This window comes from Protopterus annectens, chromosome 11.part0 (genome assembly GCF_019279795.1).
Source record: "Protopterus annectens isolate FY-2018-M chromosome 11.part0, PAN1.0, whole genome shotgun sequence".
In the NCBI taxonomy this organism is placed as follows: Eukaryota; Metazoa; Chordata; order Ceratodontiformes; family Protopteridae; genus Protopterus; species Protopterus annectens.
Window position 1 is genome coordinate 125,918,269 of NC_056745.1, and position 20,107 is coordinate 125,938,375.

At 40.6% G+C, this 20,107-nt stretch overlaps 1 protein-coding gene across 1 annotated transcript in view; it reads left to right on the plus strand.

The window, feature by feature from the left end:
- Window positions 1-19,683, plus strand: part of ERC1 (ELKS/RAB6-interacting/CAST family member 1) — a 3,640,161-nt gene extending 3,620,478 nt beyond the window's left edge. Inside the window, exon 24 of the mRNA XM_044087500.1 lies at window positions 18,551-19,683. Coding sequence (XP_043943435.1) covers window positions 18,551-18,688 — 138 coding nt within the window. The 3' untranslated portion in view covers window positions 18,689-19,683. The remainder of the gene's footprint in view (window positions 1-18,550) is intronic.
- Window positions 19,684-20,107: the final 424 nt, after the last annotated feature.

Consider the following 20,107-nt stretch of genomic DNA (forward strand, 5'->3'; position numbering starts at 1 on the left):
ATGCAAGTCCATCTACAAGCTCAATTCCTGCCAGGCAAACAAAACTCATTGGCAGATGACCTAAGCAGAAGTCTGCTAGACTCACACGAGTGGCAATTGGAGCCCAGCACCTTCAACCTTCTGATTCAGAAATGGGGGACCCCAGAGGTGGATCTCTTTGCCTCCCCCTTCAAACACCAGCTCAGCAAATTCTGCACCAGGAATCCTCAGAGCAGGACCTGGAAAGTGGATGCCCTATCTTTTCAGTGGGTCAATCTCTAAATCTATGCCTTTCCCCCTCTGCCCCGTCTCTCAAGAGTATTACTCAAGATAAGACAGGACAAACCAACAGCAATTCTGATTGCCCCAGACTGGCCAAGCCAGTATTGGTACCCACTCCTGCACAGCCTGTCACAGGTGCCACCCTGGCACCTACACCAGAACCCAACCCTGCTCTCTCAGCAGGAGGGACAGATTTTGCATCCGAAATTGCAAACCCTAAATCTTGCAGCCTGGCTTATTTCTTGAATTCTTCCCCTGCAACCCTAAGCAAGCAGGTGCTGGACGTCATTCTCGAGGCGAGAAGACCCAGTACAAGAAAATCCTATGCTGATAAGTGGAAAAAGGTTCTGCTCTTGGATTCAGTCTAAAGGAGAGGACACAACAATGCCCTCTCAGCCTCTAATCATGATTACTTAGCAGATCTACTCCACAAAAGCCTGTCCTCCTCCTCCATTAAGATACATGCCTCAGCCATTTCGGCTCATTTCAACACTGAGCCACCTCTCTTCTCACACCCTCTTATCAAACAGTTCCTGAGAGGGACAAACAACTTAAGGCTGCCAAGGAAAGCACCCTCCCTTGCTTGGGACCTTAACTTTGTACTTGAAAAGTTCATGCTTCCCCCCTTTTTGAACCTGCAGCATCAGCAGGTTAAAATTCCTCTCCTGAAAAACAGCCCTGCTTCTGGCCATCACTTCAGCTAGAAGAGTGTCTGAGCTACAAGCACTCATGGCTGTAGAACCCTTCATTATTTTCCATGCTGACAGGGTTTCCCTCAGGACTAACCCTTCCTTCATGTCTAAAATGGTGTCCAGTGTGGCTCTCAACCAATCCATCCATTTGCCTACTTTCTTCCCTAATCCTCAAAATAAAGGCAAAAGGATCCTGCACTCCTTGGACGTGCACAGACAGCTCAGATTCTACCTGGATAGGACTAAGCCCTTCAAAAAATCTGACCAGTTGCTAGTCAGCTTTGCAACAGGGGCAGAGGGCAAGGCCATTTGAAAACAATTTCCAAATGGATAGCATACTACATCCATTTCTGCTACAAGCACCATGGGAAACCAACTCCTCAGGGGGTCAGAACACATTCCACTAGGGCAACGTCTATCTCTACAGCATTTCTCAGGGGAGTCCCTACCAGGGACATCCTGGAAGCTGCTACCTGGAGTTCTGTACACACCTTCACCAAGCATTACCACCTGCTTATCTTTTCCAAATCCAGGGCAGGTTTTGCTACAGCAGTCCTGCAAGCATACTAGCCAGCCCTAACTCTTCTTGACTGCCTCCACCCTTCTTCAGCTTTGGGAATCCACCCAAGTGTGATGACTGCAACAGTGAAACACGAAGAACATAGTACAGTTGTGTACACTTACCATAAATGTAGATGTTCGAGTGTATTCACTGTTGCAGTTCTGGTTTCTCTCTCTCTCCTCTCTCTATGGCTATTTGTTATTGGTATTTACTTTTTACTAGTGGTCTTTTCCCCACCATAGCTTAGCTCTGTATTTGGGGGGCTCCTGACATTTGGGGCAAGAAAAACTGATGTAATGGCGTCGTCTGCCTGTTTTTATACCCCTGACTACCTGACGTCAGTCCTGGAGCGACAGCATCCGACACAGAAATAGTAAGTCTCTGGTATTCGGGCCGACTGAGGGCTACCTAAAGGCAGATAGCCCCAATTGTGATGACTGCAACAGTGAATACACTCGAACATCTACATTTATAGTAAATGTACACAACTGTATTTTCTCAGGTTACTGGTCATTCTGTGCCCTAATCCTCCATTATGGTCTCAAACATTAGGTGGTAACCAGAAATATGTCATTTCAGATATAAATGAAGTTCCTTTCCAGTGTTGCTGGGTAACGTCTGCCTGTTAGAGTAAGGACCTTGAAATAGACCCAGTGCCCTTCTGAGGTAAGAGAAGTCAGTTGAAGTGGTCTGGGTGCATGGTGATGATGTCCCATTGACAGCTCCAACAGGAGATGTACTAAGCATAGCTCATTGAGGAGAGGCCATAAGCAGGGCATGCTGGAAAGATTATCACTTTCATCTTGGTTGATGTCTTGGAATCTCACTGCATGAGATGTACACTAACATGGATAGAGAACTCTGATTTGCCCTGCCAAGCTTGCTTCCACCGTGACACTGAACAGGTTAAGTACTTTAGAAGATGGATGGATTAATGGCTCCCCTGTTTGCTCAGCAGATTCCATTCTTCATGTGTGTCAGTAGAATCTGTACCTTGATTCAGAAAATGCTTGCACTGCAGAGCACAAAGGATTTACTGGAACCTAGCCCTTAAACTCCTGTACTATTACTTGCAGGTGTCCACTTGGAATTGTCCTTCCTTTTGCACTTACTGTAATTTGTGTGTATGAGGCACACTGGTGATTTGGACATGCTTCATTTGCAGGATGGCTCCTTATTGCTCTGCTATTCTACTTCTTTTGAATTCCCAGATTCATAGCTGTATTAGACCATTATAACATCCTTCCAGTTATGATTGAGCAGTAATGGGTTTTATTCAGTGCTGTAATGCATCATTTTTTTTTGTTTACTGTGAAAAAAAAAACACTCTTGATAGACTAATGTGGTCTTGTCAACATCACTGCATTTACACACACACACGTGAAATAAACCATATATTCTTGACCAGGATATTATTCCTGAATCGTGCGTTTAATTTTAGTACTGTAGAAACAACTTTGTTTATTCAACAAGCATGATGATTATTTTATCTGTGAAGCAAAAAGAAATTGGTAGTACCTGTCTAATTACTTAATGTGCTGTTTGGTGGGATGATGTTTTACAAATCCCTGCCAAAGGGTTGTAGTTGCAATAGCAAACGACCTGTTGGCATAAGGGTTTTGCTCCAGACTCTGCTACCAGCTTATGAGGTTCATATAACTTCCCTTGCTGTGTACAGCTGGCAGGGAAGAATGACCTGGAGCAGCCAACTGCCAGCTCTTTTACCACAGGGAACTAGTAGGATTGTAGAGACCCGAGAGGTAAACATCCCCAATCCTCTTTGTGCAGAAAAGCTGCACTGTTCCCTTCCACATGTAGGTACGGGTATGCAGTCCCAGCACAGAGGTTGCTTATAGGGACTGAAGCAGTTAGAGCTGCTACAGTGAAAGGAGGGTACATAAACGATACATCAAGATACTGATACAGCAACAGTGAGCCATAGAACAATGGCAGCATAGAACAGGAGAGCAAAATTTGCTGTGCATCTGCCCGCCAGCACCAGTCATTGTGAGGTATTAATCACTGTGGAATGGCTATCCTTTGATAGATTAACTTGCCTGCCTTTAAACAATAAATTCCTTTAGAAAAAGTGATGCAGTTAGCTGGCCACGTCACTTATATGGTACTCACCAGGCTGTGAATTAAGGTGATCTACTGTTTATGTGCTTTGCAAAACCAGTGCCAACTCCAACTCTTGTGTATGTAAATGTAGATTACAGAAGTGTCAGTGTGACTCAACAGTAACATGTTTGCCTTTGGTGCTAGAAGACGAGACAGGTTTGGGTTCTAGTCCCACTCCAAATGATTGGATTCAGTTTCAAATCATTGTCATACCAGTGTGCCATCCTTCAGATAAAACATTAAACTAAGGTCCCATTTGCTTGATTTGGTGATAGCCGAAGCTATATGGCAACTGACAAAAAGAGTAGTGGATGTTCCCTAATGGCCCTGGCCAAATTTCCTATTGTAGTAGTATAAATATAAACCTTGGGTCTCCCCTAAAAAAGGTCACTAATCTAGTTGGACTAACCTGGTCAACAAATTAGGTGAGTATAAATAAATAAGTAAACCAACTAACCAATCTCAGTAGTGTAATCCCAAACAAGAGTAGTAAGATGTGCCTTAGCTTTGGCTACTTTCATACAACACCTCTCCGGCTATGTAAAGCTACGGTTAGAACATGAGAATGTTGGCATCAGTCTACAGGATGCCTCCTTTCCTCCCACTTATATGGCTACTAATTACCAACACCATCCTCTGTAACCCTGACACCCTTCTACTTGTAATCCATTTCTTCATTAATGTAGCTTTGGTTTGACCTGCTTGTTGCATCTTGAGCTCCTTCCAGTCCATTAAAATACCTGTACAGCAGGAGCTCAGTGGTAACTTCATTGGGGAACAGGTGTATATAAATCAGGCTTATTTAATATGTCTTTCCAGATCATTTCTACCTAGGTGCCTCTCTTCACTACAGTTGATTACACTTGAAGTTGCATTTTCATATCTCAGTACTTGGTATCACTTTGCAGTGTTTTGAGTCTAACATAAATAAGGCTGCTGTTCAACCAAGAAACCCTTATTTATGTAGAGATAAATTACACTATGTGCATTGCAATGACTGACTGGCCAGGTGTTAAGTTTCATACTTAAGTGACATGTATTGCTCTGTTCTTTACCTTCCTTTTTTTCAGTGTTCATACACTTAAATTTCAACTGCATTGTCAATAATTGCTAGATGTAATTGTATTACTGATAGGAGATTTTCTCCTGGGGTCTCTGGTGTAAAAAGGCCCTGCCTAGTTAGACTGACCTGGTTAGAGATGCAGTCGCTTAGGTCTTAATGTAATGTACTGTTAATCCATTGGGTTCTTCATACATGTGTCTGTATCCTGCTGCCCTTGTTGCATTCAGGTTGTGTCTGAAAAAGGCTCATTGTAACAGCCCACCTATCTGGTTATGAAATAGGTACACAAGTAAAACAAAGTAAAGAATTGAATGAATTAAGTCCATATTAATAGTTTAATTAATTTGTAATGAAGATCGGTAGTCTTGCCTTAGGAAACTGAGCCTCTGTTTTGTAATTGCCATTTTATTACATTTTACACCAACACAGACATGAGTAGCAGTATTTTGTTTTTTCATTTAATGATAGAATCTCATGGGTATTTATCTTAAGAAAAATGTTGTCAAATGACTCTGGTAGTTAACATAGGGGATTATGATCAGGTCGCCAATCCTAGCTGACTTGTTATGTGTTTAAAAGATGGATGCCAAGAAATTCACCTTGAGAGCAAAGCTGAAGAGGAGAATTTCTTGGCATCCGTGTCAAGAACACACCGTAAATTAGGATCGGAGACACGATCATAATTTTTTATATGCATGGAACTTTTATCTGTTCTATGTACTACAAGATAAAGTAAAAAAGAAAAAAAAATAGAAGATGATATATTTATTTTATTTATTTATTTCATTTGTTAACCGGGTAGTGTCTGACTGGGCAAGAAGTCCATTTTCAGCAGAGACCTGGAGAGAAAAGCTCCAAGGTAGTTTACAAATAGCATTTACAAATAACATATACAAGTTACAATAATTATAGGACATAAAGGAATACAAAAATAACAAGTTCTTACTGTAGAGTTAAAATCAGGAGTAACAAAGTTAGACATATTAAAGATATTCAGAAAATTATAAGCAATTGTCAGACATTTCAAACAATATCAGTTTTCCATACATCATTCTTTTCGACCATTCTTTTTGAAGAAATGATTCATACATATGTCGTAACTCGCACTCAATCTCACATTTGTGCACAGTTTGAACTAAAAACATTTTCAGCTAATCACAAAATGTCAAACAAATTGCATCACATTTTATCTAAAACATATTTCATAGAAAAGTGTAGTAGAGTACAGATAATTACTTTTGGTGTGCTTAAGAGGATATTGTAGTAGGAATTACAAGGCAAATTAGTCTGGCACTCCATTTGCACTTTGCTATTTATTGCCCATCCCACATGTTGTACTGCCCCAATGTCTACATGTTTGTGTTTGAGCAGAAGCAATGATTCAGTATGTCTGTTTTCTAATTACTCTACTATTGTGCAACAGTGGAGTTAAACGGGCATTATTCGCTGTATGTGAAATTTTATGTGAAATGTAATTCGATGAAATGTGTTAGATGATTTTTTTTTTCAAATTTTGTGATTAGATGAAAAGCTAGTTGAAATTTGGATGATAGAGATGTGTATTATCGGCCTGCATTGGTCAACAGCTGTGCGTGATCGACAGTTCCTGGGGTCCATTAGTTATCCAAGATAGAACAATATACAATGTAAAATGATGGAGTTGTCTGATGAGAGAGTTTATAAAATGGTCACATTTGTAGACATTAAGAAGGCATTTTCCTTTATCAGTTCTTTAATTGACAAATGGTTTTGTAGTGGTGGAATTACAGAAGCTACCAGAAGATACTTCCTGATGAAAAATCCCAAAATGAATCGGATTTTTGGTATACCCAAAGTCCATAAAGATGTCAGCAATCTTCCTTTGCGACCTATTGTGTCTAGTGTTAAAATTAAGACAGAAAGTATGGTTATCTATGTAGATAAACACTTTCAAAAGGTTGTAATTAACGATAAGACTTGTATAAGAGATGCTTTTGATTTTATTAATAAAGTAAAAAATATTGACGACTTACAAAGTGATTTGTTGGTAACATTAGACATAAAATCCCTCTACACAGTAATCCCCAACAACATTAAAGGCATGGAAATAGTAAGGTTAGAATTACTAAAATGTAAATTATATTCTCAAAACACCATTAGTTTATTAAAGGAAGTGTTGGACTTAAAATATTAAGTTATAATTTTTTTGAATTCAGTGGTAATTCTTACCGCCAGACTAATGGAGTTGCAATAGGGGCAGCAATGTTCCCCAGTTATGCAAATTTATTTATGCACGGATGGGAGACCATCCATATCCTGCAAAGTAAGTTCATGGAGAAAGTTGTTACATTTCATCATTTTATTGATGGTGTGTTTTTAGTGTGGAGGGGCAATGAGCAATTTTTAAAAGAATTTTTAATTCACATAAGTTATGTGTGTTCGTATTTAAAATTCTCTTGCCAAAGTAGTTTTTTAGATGTTAATGTCTTTAAGGACAATGGAAAGTTAGTTACTAAGATTTATAAGAAGGAAGTGCAAAATAATGCATATCTACATTTTAATAGCATGCATCTCAGAACGACTAAAGAAAGTATTGTCAAGGGTGAACTTTTAAGGATTATTAGTTTGGTGGTACAGCGGTTAGCATTGTCGCCTCACAGCAAGAGGTTCTCCCATTCCATTCTCGGCTGGGGCGCCTTCTGTGTGGAGTCTGCATGTCCTCCCCATGGTCGAGTGATGTCTAAAGACATGCAGATAGGTGCATGCGTGAATGGGTGTGCCGCCTTTGAAGGTTGGATGTCGGTCTGGCAACTTGGCACTGTAAAAATCCACTGCCACTCATTAGCGGACAGGAGTTCCGCTGTGGCGACCCCTAACCAGGAAAAGCCGAAAGACAGTTTGACAGTAAGGGACGAACATTTTCAGAATGAGGGACTTGCTTTTTGTGACAAATTGATCAGTAGGGAATATCCAAGGGATTTGGTGTCAAATTCCTTTACTCAGGTCAGCTCATATAGAAAGGAAGTCAATCAGGAAGCTAAAAATAAAAATCCAATAAAAAGCAATCACGACAAAGCCATTAGGATGACTGCTGTCAATAGTGTTGATTTTGGAGCTATAAAAAATTTCATAAACAATAATTGGAAGATTTTTGGGGGAGATACTGAGATTTTAAATGTTATTGGTGAATGTCCTGCATACACACAGCGAAGGGCAAAAAGTTTTAAAAATTATTTTCAGGCCAAATTAAATATGTCCAAGATTCAGAGTGAATAAAGGGGCATGATGAAGTGTTTTAATTATAATATGTGTAACTTTTTGTACACAGAGTTCAGATGTGGTTATAAATTATTACAAAGTGAGTATAAACGGTATTTATTCTTGCAAGTCAACATTTGTTGTTTATCTTGCTTTCTGTGTTTCTTGTGTGGCACAATAAATCATTTCAAAACTTTTCCCACCTTTAATGTGACCTAAAACCTGTACAATTCAATTGAAAGACAAACAAATCTGTTAGGGGAAAAAATATAAAAAATAAAAAAACTTGCAATACACTGGTTGCATAAGTTTGCACACCCTTAAACTAATACTTTGTTGTGTGTGCACACACCCTTAAACTAATACTTTGTTGAAGCACTTTTTGATTTAATTACAACATTCAGTCAACTTGGGTACACATCTGCCATCAATTAGAGAGACTCTCATTAACCGCAAATAAAGTTCAGCTGTCCTAGTAGGATTTTCCTGGCATTTACTCAGTTGCCTGCTACAGCAAAAGCTATGGTTCGCAGAGAGCTTACAAAGCATCAAAGGGATTTCATTGTAGAAAGGTATCAGTCAGGAGAAGGGTACAAAAAAATTTCCACTGCGTTGGATATACCATGGAACACAGTGAAGACGGTCATCAAAAAGTGGAGAAAATATGGGACAACAGTGACGTTGGAAAGAACTGGACGTCACTCCAAAATTGATGAAAAGACGAGACAAAAACTGGTCAGGGAGGCTGCCAAGTCACCTACAGCAACACTGAAGGAGATGCAGGAATTTCTGGCAAGTACTGGTTGTGTATTACATTTGACAACAATCTCCCATATTCTCCATATGTCTTGGACTATGGGGTAGGGTTGCAAGACTGAAGCCTTTTCTTGCACAGAAAAACATCCAGGCCCCCGGTTAAAATTTGTAAAACAATACATCAAGCCTCCCAAAAGCATGTGAGAAAATGTGTTATGGTCTGATGAGACCAAGGTTGAACTTTTTGGCCACAATTCCAAAAGGTACATTTGGCGCAAAAACACTTCGCATCACCAAAAGAACACCATCCCCACGATGAAGCATGGTGGTGGCAGTGTCATGCTTTGGGATTGCGTTTCTTCAGCTGGAACTGGGGCTTTAGTCAAGGTGGAGGGAATTATGAACAGTTCCAAATACCAGTCACTTTCAGCCCAAAACCTTTAGGCATCTGCTAGAAAGCTGAAGATGAAGAGGAATTTCACCTTTCAACATAACAATGACCCAAAGCATACATCCAAATCAAAAAAAAGAATGGCTTCAACAGAAGAAAATTAAAGTTTTGGAATGGCCCAGCCAGAGCCCAGAACTAAATCCAACAGAAAATCTGTGGGGTGACCTGAAGAAGGCTGTGCACAAGAGATGCCCTCGCAATCTGACAGATTTGGAGCGCGTTTGCAAGGAAGAGTGGGCAAATATAGCCAAGTCAAGATGTGCCATGCTGATAGACTCCTACCCAAGAAGACTGAATGCTGTAATTATATTAAAAGGTACTTCAACAAAGTATTAGTTTAAGGGTGTGCACACTTATGCAACCATCATACTGTAAGTTTTTTATGTTTTAGATTTTTCCCCCTAACAGATTTGTTTGTTTTTCAATTGAATTGTACAGGTTATAAGTCACATTAAAAGTGGAAAAAGTTTTGAAATCATTTATTGTGGCCTCATTTTTATATCACAAAAACCTGGCATTTTAACAGGGGTGTGTAAACTTTTTATATCCACTGTATATGAGCTTTAAGCGAAGGGTAGGAATAAGAAGCATTAGTGTTGATTATCTGCATGTTTTTACATGTTCTTCTTCAGTTTATGCAAGTCAAGTATCTCCTTAGTGACCAATTGCAAGGGGGGCTTTACACTGCATTAGGGGTCCAGGAAGCCTGTTGTGTAAGGGAGGGATGTACATCCTTAATCTCTGAATTTCCTGATTGTCATTTTCTGAGTCACCCATAAGTATATTTCCCCTTGTACTTCGGTTGCAAGGGCATTCGTCCCACTCATTCCTCCAACTGGCCATATTCCTGCTGTCTCTTCTAATAACTCTTTAAGTTAGAGGCAGAACTATCTTGTTACAGAAACAAGTAGTTTCCTGAGGATGTCAGTTGAAGAGGGTTTGGATTCAGGTAACAGAACAGAATTCCTGTTCTAGTTCCACTTTAGATTAAGGGATGTGCATTTAGAGTGCCTGACAGTTTAGTGAATTTGGTACATTGCAACTGAAGCTGCATTTCAACAAAAAAGAAATGCTGGCTGACATCATTGTTGAATCCAATGAAACTGCATTTTACTAGAATGGAGATTATTCAAATCAGTTGGTGAAACTGCTTATTTTTCTAAGGTTCTGCAGATAATAAACACAGACAGCTCAAAAGTAAAGGACTACATAAGCAAGAAAGCATTTTATTGCCTTTGCAAGTGCTAGCCATGTAGTTGTGGAAGCTAACTTAATTCATGGATCTTCAGCTAAAAGCATTTCAGCCTCTAGGCATTGCAGTCTTCTGTCATTTCAATCATAGGAAGTTACTAGGCTTATGGCCCTAGGGCCGTTATAAGCCTACCCAAGTTCTGCCCTTGTTTCCACAATCAACACCTATTGCCCCTCTCCAAGAGAGACAGGTGGAACCTCCAGGGTGAATTTACAGTTACCCATCCAATCGTCCAGAATGCGCTTGAAGAGGGCAAAAGAGATGCTCTGTTTGACATGAATTAGGAGTCTGTTTCACAGGTGCGGTATACTCTGGGAGACAGCTCTGTCCCACCAGCAGGTTCTATTAATGTCACATACCAGGTTAAGGTCTTTAGAGCAAATAACCCATGAGCCATTGGACTTACGGTTATGCAGCATTTCCAATAAAACAGATTCAGAGATTGCCTTATACGCAAGGCATAGATTACCTTTCAGTAGTCTGTATGAAATGGAGTAAAGTGACAGTGATTTTAGCTGATCCACATAGGACAGATGCTGAAGACATTGAATCCTCCTTGTGAGGACCTTTTGTGGGCTCTCCAATTTCTGCAGGTGCCTGGAAAGGTACATACCAAAAGGGGCATACTACTCAATTATTAGCCTGATGAGGGAAGAGTACAGGGAGGTTATAACTTCTTTTTTCTGGAGGCAATGCTGAGACATGGTGATCAAAGGTAAGGTTACTGTCAACCTGTTTGCCCAGGTCTCTCATCACTGAAGGTGTGGTTCGGGTGTTTCTACTGATGTAGTATCCGGAGCATCGCTTTGACCGGAAGGGATGATACTACATTTTTTTGCATTGAGTTTAAAGCCCTTGACTTTAGCATCAGTCATTTGTTTGTGTAAGACCCTCTTGTAGGATGTTGACATTGTTTAGGGATTCTGTGACCGCTCCCAGTTTGCAGTCGTCTGCAAACTTTGTCAGCCACAGACCTTTAGTTTTTGCTTGTACTTCGGAGAAATAGATTCCGAACAGTAGAGGTCCCAGGACTGATCCCTGTTGAAAAACACTGGTTACAGGTCTGCTGTTGGAGGAGGATTCACCTGTTTTGGCTGTATGGGTTCTAGTGGTGAGCCATTTAGTGACTCACTTAATGATATAAGAGTAGATACCTAGCTGAGTTTGTCATTAATGCCTGAGTGGGAAATAGTGTCAGAAGCCTTGGCGAAGTCCATGTAGGCTGTATACACAGTTTTCCCCTTGTCCAGGGCTCTGGTAACTGTCTCGAAGAAGTCCACCAAGTTTAACAGGCATGATGTCCCTTTGAATAGGGTCAAGTGTTTGGAGAGAGTTGGAGTTAATGAACTCGAGAAACCTTTGGGCAAGTAAGTTTGAGCATGAGTAATTTACCCAGTCAATAGATGGGTAATTAAAATCACCCAGAACATGGTGGTCGGATATATCTTGATGGATTCCAGTAGACCCAAGTAGGCAGAATGGGTGTCTTGATTCATGGAGGGGGGTCTGTTATCTGGCAAAGACTTGAATAAATGTCATACCAACTGTTAGTTGCACCTGAAACGTTTCCAAGGAGTCATACTGTTTAAACAATCTGGAAGTGTATTTATCTTTAATGAATATTGCTACACCCCCTCCTGTAGTTTTCACACCTTCTGTTCATGTTCTGAATGTGTGGTAGGAGGTGTAACTTGGTATGGCTGAGGTGCTCTCCACAGCCTTGAACCAGGTCTCCATGAATGCATTGATGTCAGCATCCTCAAAGGTGAGGACGGCTTCCAGTAAGTGCAGTTTCATGCTAAGACTCCTAGCATTTAGCAGCATAACCTTGAGGTTGTTTTTTGATAAAATTTTTACATCTGGAATTTTGTCCTTGTGACATTGCCTAAAAATGGCACTATTCATCTTTCAAGTGTTGACCTTTGCTTAGACAGGAACCTGTTGTGTCCATAGAAAGTCCACCTTCATAGTTCATAGGTGATATAGTTCATAGGTAAGTACTGGGCTGTCATTCTGCAGACTGTTATAAGCCTAGCCAGTAATCGGAGGCTAGAATTAAACCCTGTATCTTGTATCTGTGAGGTAAATATCTTATTCACCAAGTTCCAATCCAGAAGCCACAGTGCTCTGTCAAGATCTTGGCAAGACAAGTTGTGCTCAATCCCCTCAGTTTCAAAATGATGTGTAAAATGGTGGAAGTAAAGGGCAAGTTAATATTACTGCCCCATTCAGATCAGATTACCTTTTTTCTCCCACCTCAAGGATGAGGCAAACAAGTTCCTTCATCTTCTCTGTTGGTAGAAGCTTCTGATTCCGTGACAAAGCAGGGTACTGCAACCATCTTTAGGACTCGCATTACCTCATAGCCGGGATTTTGATGTTTTGATTCTCCTTAGAGAATCATTCTCTTCTTGTGTTACAATGTTCTACTGGAAGCTAAGATGCCATGTAATAGAAAATTGTATTTCTCAGAATGGAAGAGGCTTTGTGACTTAATACAGCTCACAGCAGAATTCTAGCAGGTTCTGCACACACTGGTTTCCTGAGGCTATAGTTTGCTTATCAGTTAGCATAAGCATACATTGTTCTGTTTTTTTGCCATATCCTTCTTTGAATTCTCCATTAGTTTCACACCTACAGTGCGGGTAACCCTCAGAAGGGGTATTGCATTTGAAATATCCGTGATGAGCCTTGATGCCCATTGGGGGATTTTAAGTTATGTCTTAGAAACTTTGACAATACCTTTATTAAACCACAGTGTGTGACTATTGCAATTTAAGACATTTCCAGTCCTATCATAAAGATGCAAAAGAAGGGATTCTGCATTACCACGACTGAAAATTTTGGAAAGGTTAGAACCAACTTTCTGTTCCCATTGCAGCTAATAAGTTGGGCTCCCTTATAAGAAAATAATTTCCAGCTGGATTACTGGTTACATAGGCTTTTTTTAATATACTTTTTCTCCCTTTCCTCCCTAGCCTTTGAACACCCCATAGTTGCTCACTTTCCCCATGACACCTCACCCCATAGCAAAGACCTCCCCTTTCTGGGGGGGGGGGGCTCCTTTTTTTTGGTAGCCACATCTTGTTCCAAGCTGGAGGTGAGAGTGGCAGAGTCAGTGACTGGTGGCTAAAACATTTGCTGCCTGTGTCTGACTGCTGGAACATTTGCTGCCTGTGTCTGACTGCCATGACTGTAGGGTTAACCTTTGCCTAAAAATGATCCTTGTTGCAGGAAGATAGGTGTGTTGACTGTAGAATATTGCATTATATGTCTTGGTTTGTGCCCTTTGGTAAAACATACTCAAAGTATTAATGCATCCTAGTGCTAGTCACCACAATAGTATGGTGTTTATGCCAGAATAATGCAATTTGTGGTGAAGTAGCAGTGACTTGCCTTTGTTTTTGTCTTTACCTCTGTGCTTGACAACTATCAAGCCTCTAAGGGCTATCATCTAGGCAACCATGAGGGTGATTTTTGATTTCACTGGCATCCTGAAAATGAGTGTATATGTTGGCTATGACCTAACTTCCACCCCTTTGGTGACATGAACACTGTCACTGCAAGGTCCATCTATGCCTCATTTGTCTTTGTAGACATATCCCTGTGCAGGCATTCAGAAGCTAGCATCTTTGGCTTGGGTGCCGATGCTGAAGTTGTGCTAACCTGTCCTCCCACTGCATGATGAGGCTGCATTTTCCTGCAGGACTCTATAATTGGAATGGCAGCATAAACCACTACCCTCCCCTAAGAATGAGTGCACCCATTCTCCCTGCCTTACGTCATCAAGCTTCAAAGTTCTAATTGACCTTGGCACTCTGACTGTAGTTCAGGGCTTTTTTCCTCTACAGCACGGGTGCAGGCAGTAGTGACTTACCTTTTGTAAATTCTTATAATTGGGGCCATCTTGAAAGCAGTTATACAGTGACTCTCATTTGATTATAGCTGTTAACATACCTTATGTCAGGCAAACCATTCCAGTATCCACATAGTGGGTCCAGCACATTTTCAATAGCGGTGGCAGTATACTCCAGCCAGGAACTGCGACAACAGATGATTCATTTGTTTAACATTATGCTGAGTACTCACAGACTGCAATATCTTCAAGAGATTTTGTCAGGAGGCTTCTCTTCCTCTCTTTGCTCTCTGATGCGTCTTTGTCTGCATTGTGATTTAATTTTTGTTTTACTTCTAAGCCTACAGTTTGTTTCTCTTCTGTTTTGTATACTCAGAAAGAACCAGGAATTGATAGTAGACAGATGGTTCCACCTCACACGCAAGCACTTTTTTAAAGGAATTTTTTGGCAGCACCAGTAGTTGCTGCCATTTGCAGAGAATGGCATCTCTGTAAGAAGACTGCTTTAAAAGTTAAAGCTGTTGAACAAGGCTATATATTGTAAAAACAGTTCATATTATGATGACTGTTGATCGAATGAGTCTCTCTTGAACATGAGAAGTTATGTCATGCGGCCGGATGGCTAAACTTGCCATTTTTTCATGTCATTTTACTCGCTGAATCTTTGTTTCATTTTAAAATAACACTAATACTTCACAAGCTGGAGAACTACTGGACTGTAGGGGCTTGGACTCGTTGCAATTAATGTCCCCTTTGTACAGGGAGAGCTGTATGGACACAGTCTGGTGCTACAGATACTGTCTCTGCCCCGTAATGGAAGCACTATATTAGAAAATAAGCCATATTTAAACAGAATGTATCCACTGTGTTGCATAGGTAAAGGTTTCTGTCCCTCATGCTGAAGACTGAGGTTCTCAGAGGGAGAGCACAGAAATTTAGGCTCTTATCATGATAATTTGTCATTTCTTTAGGTTGAGGTATTTGTGGACTTAATGATTTACAACTTTCTGATAGGTGCAGACTCCACTCAGACTGCGTGTGTGTCCATGCATGCACATTGCGTAGGGAAGAGTAATTCTCCCTATAGTCAGTTGCTGTTGTGGTGGTGAGGGGGTTAACTTGTGTCATCAGCATATGCTCTGTGGTATGTTTCTAATTCACTGATTCATCTGCAGCACATATCTTTGGTGTCATGAGTAGAATTGATCTCTGAGTCTGGCACTGACCCACAGCTTCTTCAACATGTATAACTTTATTAATTTATTTTTGTTAAAGATTTTTCCTCCACTGTTGCCTGCTGACTGTTAGTTTCCCCCAGCCAACTGGTCCATTTGTTCCTCCTTCAAAGAGGCCAAGAGATGATCAAGAGTACAATATCATTAGCTGTAGCCCCTCTGTGCATGCGCAATAGCATGTTCCACTGTTTGGTACACAGTGGGCATCAGTCATTTCCATAAGTGACCTAGACCCTTAAGTCTGCCATGCCTACCTAATAGTCAACACTCCCTTGTGGTCTCTTATCTGCACCAGGGTCTCTACCACAAGATCAGAAGCCCTAGCCAAGCACCACCACACCCACTCTTCAGCGAGAGGTGGCGGAAGATGCCTCATCACTCCTCCTTTCCTCTTGTTGGCTGCAGCAGTTGCCTGAGCCACTGATCGACTTCTAGTCTCCTGGATCAAAGTCAGAGTTTTGTCTGTCTTTGCCAGTAGAGCTTATATGCATTATTTCTATACCTGTCCAACTAAAGACATGTCTTCTCATACCAAGTAAACAGCTGTAGACCGTGAAATCTGCTGGCCAAGGGGGTGATGTATTGCAGTGGCCAATATGGACAGTATTTAGAGTGATGCTAATTATATCCATTTATTAAGTGCATTTGTTAAACTTTAGCTTATAACACCAGCGACTTCAGTACAGTAATAGACTGAAGTTGTTGGAGTGTTTGACAACACCGGCACAGTCAAAACTGTGTCATTGACTAACTCCTGACAGAGCTCAGAGTTGTAGCCTGTGCTGACATTTAAGCATGGAATACTGAACAGATGTTAATGTGCATGCCACTGGTCATATCATGCCCCAAAATGAAAATGGGAGGAAGATGGCAGTCCTTACTGGAGTCATAAGCATGCCCATTGGATCACCCATCTTACAAGGCCCCATAGCAGATCTATTGTTATTTAAGACATAACCTGTTTTACTTCTTTGTACCCTGAATGTCTCTCTGCTTTAGGAAGAAATCCACTTTCTGAGAGCAACCTGGATTTTTGTAAAGTTTATGCTACTTGGAGGGAGAGGGCTTATACCAGTGGTGGAAGGAGTGACATTGGTGCACAGCATTGAGATAGGTGACATTAATGCATAGCATTGTGATAAGTGGCATTGGTGTGCAGCATTGAGATAGGTGACATTAATGCACAGCATTGTGATAAGTGGCATTGGTGCACAGCATTGAGATAGGTGACATTAATGCATAGCATTGTGATAAGTGGCATTGGTGCGCAGCATTGAGATAGGTGACATTAATGCATAGCATTGTGATAAGGGGCATTGGTGCGCAGCATTGTTGTAAGTGGCGGTGTGCTGCATTTTGATAATTGACATCAGAGTGGTCAGTAATGACAGTGATTTTTTTATTTATTTGTTTATTTGGGTAGATAAGACTGGTCAGTAACACAAGAAAAAAAAAATCCAGTGTTTATCCAGCTTAAAGGATAGAAAGAAACCAAACAGAAATGCAACAAGGTAATATTAGGAAGATAGTTAACGTAGGTGCTGCTGTTGTGCTAGTTAACTTCCATTGTGGTTGGGAAGGGGGAGGGAAAGTCTCATCATTCTGAGGGTTTACTTGCACAGATTTGCTGGCAGATCTGCTGATGAGTGACCAAGCACAACTTCTCTATGCGTTTGTTAAATGAGTAAGTGCACTGCTCAAATAACTCCTTTAAGGCATTCAAAGGAAAACAAGATTCCTGTTATAGAGATTTGTGATAATATTGACAAAGTAATGTTGCAAGTAGAATTGTTGTCTTAAATGTCTGCTAATATTTACAAAAGTAGGAATTCCTCAACGGATAAAGTAACAAGTGCTGCTGATAATGTGTATTACATACAAACAGTAAGTATTTGTAGTGATCTACTTACCCATGGAGCGAAGTTAAATTTGAAACTTAATGTAAACTGGAGCAAAATAAGGTAGTATGTTAGAGACAGAAAGTAGTTGCTGTTAAGACATACGTGTAAACATTCTTGCTTTAGTGTACATTGGGAAGGTATATGATGGCCTCCTTGGAATTATAACTTTCAAGTTGCTGTTGGCAAAATGAGTGTGCATGTGTATTTGTGCGTGTGATGAGGATGTGGCCAACATGAAAGCACACTAAATACCTGTAGGTATTGTTGTTGCAGGTTTATTTAAAATATTTTACAAGTGAAGCATTGCAGAACCATACAGTGCATAGTGTTTTTTGTTTGTTACTGGTGAAGAGATTTAGGATGGATGTGGTAATGTGTGTAAACAAAGGACAGAGTACAAATCCATCCATCCATCCATCTGTCTACAAGCCATTTTTCCCATTTTTGTACATGGGGTCGGGGTATCACTTCAGCAGTGACAATCATCTAAAACCATAGTTCACACTGCCAGGTGACTAGCACTGCCACGGTTGTTCTTCCACACCACGCACTCACACGCACACACACCTATGGCCAGTTTAGAGTGCCAAATCCACATATTGCATGTCTTTGGAATGTGGGAGGAGACTAGAGTATCCAGTAGAAACCTATACCAACACAGGGAAGACGTGCAGACTCAGCACAACCAGTAATCAAACTGGGGAACCTCTTGCTGTGAGGTGACAACACTGCCTGCTGCGTCATGGTGCTACCCTAGGACAGAATAGAAATGAAACAACATAATTGTAGTATATATTTCAAGTAACTGTCACTACAGAGAGAAAATGTGAAATGTGAAAGTACAAGTAAACAATCCCGCCCACTGTTTTCCCACCAGAAGAAAACAATTTGGCTAATTCTTTACTTAAAGAGTGATTGCCAAGTGTCTTAAGTTAAGACAGTCTCTTAAAAGGGAAGTTAATATGTGTATGTGCGTGCACACGTATGCGCATGTGTGTGTATTATATATGTACATATATATAAATAGATAGATACACATTTTATACATATATGTACATGTAATATATATATATATATATATATATATATATATATATATATATATACATATAATAAATTGAGCAAATAAATAGCAGATAACATTTCTTTTTTCTGTTTTACAGCTGAACATTGAACTGGGAAAGCGAGAGACTGACAGTTCAGAACTGCAGGAGTTCGCCAATACCGTGCTTCAACAGATTGCCGACCATTGTCCTGACATCTTGGAGCAGGTGGTCAATGCCCTGGAAGAATCATCGTGACCTCCACTAACATAAAAGGAGCAAACATCAATATTGTTTCTACTGGCACTGAGGCTGGAACCCAGCCTAAGATACATTGCTGAATGGTCCCACAGATTTATTAGCAGGTTGAAGTAGTACCAATTAAGCCGACTCCCAGGCCAGCAAGCAAATGTGTGCCCTGTCTGTGACATATAAATATTTTACATTTCCTGGGGCAGGTGTCACTCAATGGACAAGCTGCGCCTAAGAAAGGAAGAAAGTACAATTTCTTTGACAAGCTCCTTCATATTCGCTTGGAGAAAGGAAATGAAAACGTTCTGCTCTCCTCCAACTATGCTGAATAAATTATGCAGTAACCCTCCTGCACAGAGTTGGGTACAGAATATGGAAAGTTAATGATGCCCGAAATGCTGTCTTTCCATTTAGCAAAATTGTTCATCTGCATATGTAACGTGTAAGAAAAGTATGAACCAATTTTCAGAAGGTAATTACTAGAAGACTGGGGTGGTGTACTATACTTGGAAGTGTAACCACCTGGATCTACGTTGCAGTCAGACTGTAAAAAGAAATGTGGCCGTATTTTAAATAAGTGAAATAATGCAGCTGTGCCTTTGGTTAGATTTCTAAATCAGTAACGGGTAAGGGATCCTGCTGCTGCTACACACCAGCATACCATCTTATTGCCGTTTCAAACTTCTTAGTACTGGTGATTCCGTAACTGTGCCCCAGTTTTCTGTTAGACATTGCCCCCACTACTGAGCTCAGTGTTTGTTTCTGAACTTTTCCTAATCATCTTCCATATTGTCGAATCATTGCCATGCGTTGTATTCGCTCACATTCTGTAGTGATGCTTTTCATTCTTGGCCTCCTACCAGTTTGTACAGCCATTTGTGTCCACATCCTTACCCCCTGCCAGCGCTGGATTGTAATCACTGATACATTCAGTTTTATTTCTTTCTTAGCCAGACAGCTAATGTTATTCATGTTCCACAGTGCTCTGACCCCCCCCCCCCCCGAACAGGTGATCCAACTTTTGGTTTATGCAGTTTACCCAGTTGGTGAAATAGCATCTAAGCAAATCCCCAAAGGTATGCTTGAGGAAAGTGGTTTAAGTGACTAGAGACCTGTAAAGTGTGCATAATCTGTGTGCTGTGTTTTAGGCAGTAATATGCAGATCATGTCACTCTTCTAACTGCAAAAAATATTTCAACAGAGTAGGTTACAAAAAGCAGCTATTAAAAATGAGTTTCTGTAATTTCTGATGTAAACGCTCCTGTGATCGTTGTAGCTTCAGCTAAAGTACCTATGTGCTGATTCTGACCCATTTTGTTGCTCTGCCTCCGTTAGTTCTTCAGTTCAGCTCCCAACAGCTTATCTTCTCAGTCATCCTGCCATCCTAGAAACTCGTATAAACACAGTCCGACAATATAAAGCCAT